The sequence below is a fragment of the Mus pahari genome, chromosome 2, assembly GCF_900095145.1.
Source record: "Mus pahari chromosome 2, PAHARI_EIJ_v1.1, whole genome shotgun sequence".
NCBI classification, from domain to species: domain Eukaryota; kingdom Metazoa; phylum Chordata; class Mammalia; order Rodentia; family Muridae; genus Mus; species Mus pahari.
The window spans coordinates 90239862-90248974 of NC_034591.1; the positions used below are offsets into that span (position 1 = coordinate 90239862).

At 44.0% G+C, this 9113-nt stretch overlaps 1 protein-coding gene across 1 annotated transcript in view; it reads right to left on the minus strand.

Annotated features, from left to right (window-relative positions):
* The window catches only part of Usp39 (ubiquitin specific peptidase 39), a 26343-nt gene that overhangs the window by 5720 nt on the left and 11510 nt on the right, over positions 1-9113 (minus strand). Inside the window, exons 8-10 of the mRNA XM_029535675.1 lie at positions 5731-5798; positions 4871-5059; positions 1411-1553 (exon numbers count right to left, since the gene is read on the minus strand). Coding sequence (XP_029391535.1) covers positions 1411-1553; positions 4871-5059; positions 5731-5798 — 400 coding nt within the window. The remainder of the gene's footprint in view (positions 1-1410; positions 1554-4870; positions 5060-5730; positions 5799-9113) is intronic.

The window sequence follows — 9113 nt, forward strand, 5'->3', positions numbered from 1 at the left end:
AAAAAAAAAAAAAAAAAAAAAAAAAAAAGAGGAGAGGCTCCCCAGGACGCCATCTCTTCACTGTCTGCTGCCACAGATGCTGGGAGGAGAGCATATCCAGAAGGAGGAGCCTTAGGCCTGTGCCTTCTCAGTCTCATGGCCCTAGTGTACTTTCTCCACTAAGCCACCTCCCAGCCAACCAGCCCAACAGTTTAGACTGCACAGAACTCAGAACTGGAAATATTTCCAATGGGAAAAACTGGCAATGCTGGTGGTGTGAGGAAACGGGAGGAAAAGAATCTAAGAGGGAAGCACATGTCCACTACTGCTTTGTTATACAGACAAAAATGTACAACCTCCCTGTCACTAGAACGCTGAGCACATCCTAGGCACTCCCAAGTTGAGCATCCCAGGCTTATGCACAGCCTTCTCTCTGCCAGGCAGCCTTAGACACTGCCCTTCCTCCAACCTCAGTGCCCAAATGCTGACACACACTCACTGTCACACAACCATGAGGTTTCTCCACACACTCAGAGAACTTCTTCAGATCATGTAAACACTGTCTCCTAGAGCTGGAGAGATGGCTCAGCAGTTAGGGTAACTAGCTGCTCTTGCACAAGAATATGATTGATTCCTGGAACCCTCGTCGGGGCTCACAAGTGTCTACAACTACAGTTACATGGAATTTAACAGCCTCCTCTGGCCTCTGTGGATAACAGGCATGCATAAGATACAGACATATATGTGTGCAAAGTATTCATACACATAAAATTTTTAAAATTAAAAAATTAAAAACATTGGCTCTTAGGAACTGAAAACAATGGTCTATCCTAGTGAGGTCTTTCTGAATTAGAAGGCAACCAACTAAAGCCATCCGGTATACTTCCGGCTACTTCAAAATAGTCATGGGAGCTCAACTGCAGGGAAAATTAAAAAGCCCCACATTAAAATTTGTAATTTATGACAGCGTGTTGTCACATGCTTGTAATTACAGAGCTAGAAAGGCAGGAGGCAGTAGAATCAACGGTCCAAGGTCATCTTAGATTACAGTGACTTCAAAGCCACTGTGGATTACATGAGACTGAATCTCAAATAAGCAAACAAATAAATAAATGGCTGGATCTAGGGAAGCATCCACCTTTAGGGACCCTGAAATATGACGTCCTTCTAGCTAGCCCCACGTGTCTATCATGTAGGAAGCTGTTCTTACAATCTCCAACCAAGTCAGTCCAAAAGAAACAACATGGAAGGATGTCCAAACTCCTGGCCAGATGTGGCAGCTGCATATTTGGGAGGCTGAGGCAGGAGTTTCAGGAGTTCAAGATCATTTGTCAAGCCCAAGGACAGCCTGGGCTACCTAAAACCCTGTCTCAAAAAGAAAGACGTGGAAGGACCGCAGCACAGTGAAGCAGGAGGGAGATAGATACGTACGTGATAGGGAAGTTGACAATTGTTGGATTCTTCTCCACAAAGAAGTTGTTCTTAGTAAATCTCTTGATGCAAAAGATTAGATACGGAGGCAGCTTGGTGAGCTGGAAGCGTTTCAAGAAGTTCTCCTTATAAGTCTTGTATTCCTACAAAGACAATTTGATGTCATCAGTGCCAGCACTCAGGAGATACTAGAATGGGGGCTTGACCTTTGTTGTGGTTTTTAAATACAACTCTGCAACACACCTAGACTTAAAAGACACCCAGTCTCAGAAATCACAAATAAGGCTAAGATTAGCAGTATGGCAAGCACTAAGATACCTTGATAAAGGGCCATGTCAGCCAGTTTATGATCACATTGCTGAAACTAGTGTCACAGGTATGTGGGCTCAGGCAAACACAACTACCTAATGAAAAAGTCAGTTAAAAGCTGAATTTCCACCATACAGATCTTACTTTACTCAAAATGGAGAAAAATGTCTTGACTTAGCAGCAGTGAAGCACCCTCAGTATTCCAAAGGAGGTGGCTGTCAACTTCTCACTCCCTCCTATGTAAAGACCTGGGCTGGGGGTGTAGCTCTATGGAAAACCCTGTGCTCAGCACACAGGAAGCACTGATGTCTCTCAAACCAAAGTGCATATCTGAGAAAAAATCTCCAGGCTTGTGTAAACAGTCTAGTGTGTCACATGTCCTGTAAGCTTGCTCTGTATGGCCCAAGGAGAAAGAGAAGGGCCGGGCACCTGTCTAGACCAAGGGGTGGAAAGCTGGTGAACACTGAGAGGCTTTGCCTTGCTTTGCTTTTCCTTATATATGTATTTTGTCTGTCTGTGAACCATATGTCCTACAGATGCCAGAAGAGGGAGCCAGCTCCCCTGAACTAGAGTTACAGATGGTCATAGACACCATGTGGGAGCTGGAAATTGAACCTAGGTCCTTACAAGAACAACTCTTAATCCCCGAGCCATCTTTCCAGCACTATGAATAGTTTTTTCTTCTCTCTCTCTCTCTCTCTCTCTCTCTCTCTCTCTCTCTCTCTCTCTCTCTCTCTCTCTTTTTCGAGACAGGGTTTCTCTGTGTAGCCCTGGCTGTCCTGGAACTGACTCTGTAGACCAGGCTGGCCTCTAACTCAGAAATCCGCCTGCCTCTGCCTCCTGAGTGCTGGGATTAAAGGCATGCGCCACCACTGCCTGACATGAACAGTTTTTCTTAATACAAATTTTTATCCTTGTCTGGGGATATAGCTCAATAGAGCACTTACCTAGCATACAAGAGGCCAAGGCTCAAACCTTAGTATGGCTAAAAAAACTAAGCTCACATTTAGTTAAGAGACAGGAATGAAAGACTAATCATAACTAGAGAGAAACCACCAGACAAGACTGAGTTCAGAAAGGGATGAAAACAGACCTCTCCAGAGATCCACAAGTTGCCCAAGAAAATAGAAAATATTTTTATTTTATTACGTGTGTGTGTGTGCATGCATTCGTAAGCATGTGTTAGAGAAAGAGAAAGAGAGGTAGGGAAAGAGAGAGAGAGGGAGGGGGAGAGAGACAGAGACAGAGACAGAAAAATGTTGGGTGAATGTGAGTGTACATAAGCTACACTTCACATCTGGAGGCCAGAGGACAATTTTCAGGAGTCTGTTCTTTCCTTCTACTGTGGGCTGCAGGCATTAAACTAGGGTCTCCAGGCTTATGTGATAAGTACTTGTACCTGCTGAGCCATCTCACTAACACTCAAGAAAATACTGATTAAAAATCATAATCTGGGGCTGGTGAGATGGCTCAGTGGGTAAGAGCACCCGACTGCTCTTCCAAAGGTGCAGAGTTCAAATCCCAGCAACCACAGGGTGGCTCACAACCATCCTTAACAAGATCTGACTCCCTCTTCTGGAGTGTCTGAAGATAGCTACAGTGCACTTAAATAAAATAAATAAATAAATAAATAAATAAATAAATAAATAAATCTTAAAAAAAAAAATCATAATCTGCCTACTTCAAAACCCTCTGGACAATGGCCTTACACAACATCGAGTAAGAGACTCCTTTCTGACTCTGCCAGTGAGAGACTACAGGCTGTTCCCTTCCAAACAGCAGAGTCATTAGAAGGGCTTCTAGAAAACAGAGACATGTTTACAAAGGAAGGTGGCGCTTGGAACTTCTTCTAAAATGTTAGTAAAATAAAACAGAGTGACTTGGCAAAAACCTCAAGGGTACGGTGTCTAGACTGCCCTTCTAGATCAGTAAGAGAGAAACACTGCTGCAAAAGGGGGCGGAGAGAACAGGGTCCCCACTCCAACCCGGAAGATGGTTTCCCAAAAGACCAGAGTCATCATTTCCAATACTGCCAACAATTTGCTGCTTATGGGTAAGCACCTATATTATTAACAAAAAACAAGCAAAATAGACAAATTAAAAATAATTGTTGGGGGCTGGAGAGATGGCTCAGCGGGTTAGAGCACTGACTGCTCTTCCAGAGGTCCGGAGTTCAAACCCCAGCAACCACATGGTGGCTCACAACCACCCATAGTGAGATCTGACACCCTCTTCTGGTGTGTCTGAAGACAGCTACAGTGTACTCATAAATAAAATAAATAAATCTTTAAAAAAAAAAAAATAATAATTGTTGGAGCTGGAAATGGTGACCTATACTTGTAAGTCAGAACTTGAGTGTTGGAAGGCGAATCAGGAGTTCAAGGCTCAATCTACACAGCAAGTTCTAGGCTAACCTGACTAGATAAGACCTTAATCAAAAAACAAAACAGGGGCTGGTGAAATGGCTCAGCTCTTCTGAAGGTCCTGAGTTCAAATCCCAGCAACCACATGGTGGCTCATAACCATCTGTAACGAGATCTGACTCCCTCTTCTGAAGACAGCTACAGTGTACTTACATATAATAAATAAATAAATCTTAAAAAAAAAAAAAGAATAAAAATAATAACATCTAAACTTCCCACCTCTCTCTGCAGTACTCAGAGGCAAGCCTGGCCATTTAGGAAGGAGCTCTAAAGTTAAGAGTTAAACAAGAGCCGGGCGTGGTGCACATGCCTTTAATCCCAGCACTCAGGAGGCAGAGGCAGAAGGATTTCTGAGTTCGAGGCCAGCCTGGTCTACAGAGTGAGTTCCAGGACAGCTAGGGCTACACAGAGAAACCCTGTCTCAAAAAAAAACAAAACAAAAAAACAAAACAAAAAAAAACAACAACAACAACAAAAAAAGAGTTAAACAAGGGGCTGGGTGGCTTGAGAAAGAAAATACACTTAGTACGTACATGAAATGTATGCGCTGAGGAGTGCCTAGTATATGTGTAAGTATATGAAATGTATGAAAAGCCAAGGCAACTGGGGAGTGTCTGGTCTGGGGAGAGCTTGCCTTCTACTTCTGAGGCCCTGCTGTTAACACTGCGAAAAGGATGAGAAAGTTAAAAACAAAGCAAGAGAGCAGGCAAGGGTGGCGACCCGGTTACCTTCTCCATGATGCCGTTGAACTTTGCCAGGATGTTGAAGAGTGGAACCTGGGGGATGATGAGCTGCTCCTTCTCATCCTTATAGAGCGGGGCAGTGGGAAGGTCCAGCGTCAGGTACATGAACGTGGACTCCACCATCGTCTCTTGGTACTCGTCATTGTGGAGCAACTGCTCTTTCTCTTCCGCTGGCTGGAAATGAATGAATGAGAATGAAAGTGGAAAGGAGAGTGAGCATGGAGCTAACCCACAGAGGACACTGCGTCCTGTGTGGGAGATGTACTCACATCTTCTTTAGTCCAGAGCTCAGGCAGCTGAATTCAGAACCAGACCCTGACAATGTTCATCCAAAAACTGATGGCCCGTGTGTGCATGTGTGTGGTCATGAAACTAGAAAGGGGATCGTCAAACAGGACAAGAGCTTGTGTGACACGAAGCAAAAAGAGGAACTATTTGTGGAGAAACCTGGCAGGAAGAGGCCAATGGGAACAGGGATGGCAACAGAGGAGGGGATTAAGTAGAACCAAGTATAGTGCCATGCGTGTTTAGAGATGACACGGTCAAACCTATTACTTTATAGACCAACTTTTAAAGACAAATTTGCTATCCACTTTCTGAGAGGTTTTATTCACATATCAGACTGTCTTAGTTCTCAGATTACACAAGAAGCACTCAGTGGTCAGACCACTTTAACCAACAGACTACCAACCACAAACTCTGAGGTTACAGCACATTACCACAATAAGGCCAGAACTGTGAGAACTTCCTTGTGGGATACTTTCTGTCCACTCTCTAAGCTCCTGTGTTTTCCCAAGCCCCTGAGGTAGCATGTATCAGGCTAAAACTCTGTTCTGGACACTCACCAGATCAGGATGAGGAAGCTTTTTGGTGAAAATTCTCATTGATCCCTGGAAAACATCATTCACAATAGCTGTACAAGTAAAAATAAAAATAAAAAGTCTGTGAGTCTATAAAGCATGTCAAGAACACATTCCCCACTCGGGAGGCAGAGGCAGGCAGATTTCTGAGTTCCAGGACAGCCAGGGCTATACAGAGAAACCCTGTCTCAAAAAACCAAAAAAAATAAAAANAAAAAAAAATACATTCCCACCTTCTAAATTTCTGGTATAAACAAGAATCTCCCAGTGTTAATACTTAAGCTCTCTCTAAGCACAGAAGCTTCACTTTATAACAGCTATCATCATGGTAATGGTATAGTTATCTAAGTAATTACATTATACCTCTTCCATAGGACACTCTTTGACCATTGGGCAGGGTCATGAAAAACAGAAAATGTGCATTTGAAATGAATGTGTGACTTACACAGCTTAAAGACACAAGTGTGTAGAGGGAAGGATGGTGGGAGGGAGGAGGGAGACAGAGACAGAAGGAGAGTGGGAACGAGTTTGAGTGCTGAGGAGCTGGCCCAGGAGCTGAGCACTTGTTGCTCTTACAGAGAGAACCCCGGTTTGGTTCCCAGCACCCACACGGTGGCTCACAATCACCTGACTCTCTAATTCCTGGGGCTCCAATGTCATCTTTCGACCTCTGAGAGCACCAGGCACACACATGAAACACATAGCAAAAAGTAGGTGAAATATTCATACATATAAAATACTTAATAGTTTTTAAAACTATCAAAACTGATAGAACAGTCAAAACTGCACATAGAACTGGGTATGGTGGCTCACGCCTGTAATCTCAGCACTTGGGAGGTGGAAGCAGGAATATCAAGAGTTCAAAGGCAACTTCAGTCACGTAAGACCCTGCCTCAAAAAAAAAACAAACTAAACTACAAAAAATAGGCAGAGGGAAATGGTTTGATGAATCTCGAGCTTTCCATCAAGCATGCAGCCCTAAGTGTGACCCTGGCACTCACCCATTAGAAAGCTGGGTAAGGCAGTCCTTACCTCTACTGCCAGTCCTGGAGCTCCCCAGTGTACACACACACACACACACACACACACACACAGTGAAAAGCAGTTCAACCAAGAAATTTCTCATAATCACACAATGCCTTTAAAGGGAGACAATATGGAACCCACACTGAACAGTAGAGAAATGACTAACACAACACAGTAAACAAAAACCCAAAGCTCGCACATGGGCTCCTGGAATCCCAGTGAGACACAAGTTAGAGACCCGAGAGAATGAGCATGGCTGAGTTTACCTCATGGATAGGACGAGCATTCTAGAGCAAAATACTACACTCCATCATCAGTAAGGACAAGAGGGCTGGGTGGGACAAGCCTATTCTCAGGCAGTGCAAACAGGAAGATTAGGAGTGTGAGGCAGCCTAGGCATCATGGCAAGACCCTATCTCCAAACAAATACCATACACACACACACACACACACACACACACACACACACTCACACACACAATCAATCAAATAAAGAAGAAAACTAAACTGTGCATGTCTCCAGGACGACTCATCTGGATCTGAAGTCTGTAAGCTATAAGCTACAACTGGTATTCAAAATAAACATCAAATGACCACTAAACCAAGAGAGGCTGAGGGCCAGAGGGACGTTTAGTGTGAGAATCTAGGAGACCAGCTTTTTGCCTCCAAGTACAAGTGTTGACATTCAGCTCAGTCCTTCACTAGCTCCAGCACTGGCAGAAACCTAAAGGTCTAGAACATAATGCCCCAAGTCTCCATTCCCAGGCATACTTATATCCACTTCTGAACTGTAAAAACATGTTCTGGCCGATGGGTGGTGGTGCTTGTCTTCAATCCCAGCACTTGGGAGGCAGAGGTAGGTGATCTGTGTGAGTTCAAGGCCAGCCTGGTGTTCAGAGCCAGTTCCAGAACTACACAGAAACACTGTTTCAAAAAACGAAAGCAGGGGGCTAGAGAGATGGCTCAGCAATAGCACTGGCTGCTCTTCCGGGTCATGAGTTCAATTTCCAGCCATCCATGGTGACTCACAACCATGAGATTCTGGCATGCGGGTGTACATGCAGATAGAGCCCTCATACCACCACCACCACCACCACAACAACAACAAAATGAGCTTTCCTGGGGCTTGCCACGCCCTGCTCTCTAATGGCTCTTGTACTACACATGTGGAGTACATAAACTCATGCAAGCACACTGAGTAAATAAAACTTTAATCTGAGCAGGTGAGGAACTTTAATTGATAGTCAGAACTATTAATGGAACAGAGTACTATTTCGATAAATGCATACAGAGCGCAATGAGGACCATCTGAGGCTAAGTGGCATATCCATCTCTGAACATGTATCATTCCTTGTGCTCAAAACATTAAAAATCCTATTAGCTACACTGAAGTATACAGTTAGTGACTGTCAACCATTGTTACTCTACTCTGTCAAAGAACATTGAGAGCCCCTCTTCCTGCTAACTCCTTTATCTGAGCCCATCTATCCTCAGGCCTCTGGTAACCAGGATTCAACTCTCAGCAGCTGGAAGATCACTTCTGGAGTGATAACACACACACAGTCAAGACTTCGGTCTGGCTTAATTCACTTAACATAATATCCTCCAGGCGTATCTGCTTAAAATACCACTGGGGCCAAACATGGTGGTATACATTTGTTTTTGGGTTTTTTTGTTTTTTGGTTGGTTAGGTTTTTGGGTTTTTTCGAGACAGAGTTTCTCTGTGTAGCCCTGGCTGCCCTGGAACTCACTCTGTAGATCAGGCTGGCCTCAAACTCAGAAATCCGACAGTGGTGTGCATTTGTAATCTTCATATTTGGGAGGCTGGGTCAGGAGGATCATAAATTCAAAGCCAGTATAGGCTACGCAGCAAGAATGTATTTCAAAGAATTAAAAAAGAAAAAAAAAAAGATAAAACAACAACAAAACAAACTAGGAAAAAAACAGGCTGAGAATATAACCATTTTCTAAGAAAACACAGAGCAAGGTCTATGCAAGCCTAGTGCAGCCTAATGGCACACACCTGTATCCCAACATTTGGGAGGTAGAAACAGAAAGATCAGGAGTTCAAGTCATTTGAGCAGAGAAAACTAAGACAGGAGAAACCTGAGTTCCAGGATAGCTTGGGCTGGGGCAGGAAAATGAAGAAGCAATATACTACACGCTAACCCTCACCTGTTCTCCCAATCCCAAAGTTAAGAATGAAAAGGACAGGGCTGGTGAGATGGCTAAGCGGGTAAGAGCACCCAACTGCTCTTCCAAAGGTGCAGAGTTCAAATCCCAGCAACCACATGGTGGCTCACAACCATCCTTAACAAGATCTGATGCCCTCTTCTGGAGTG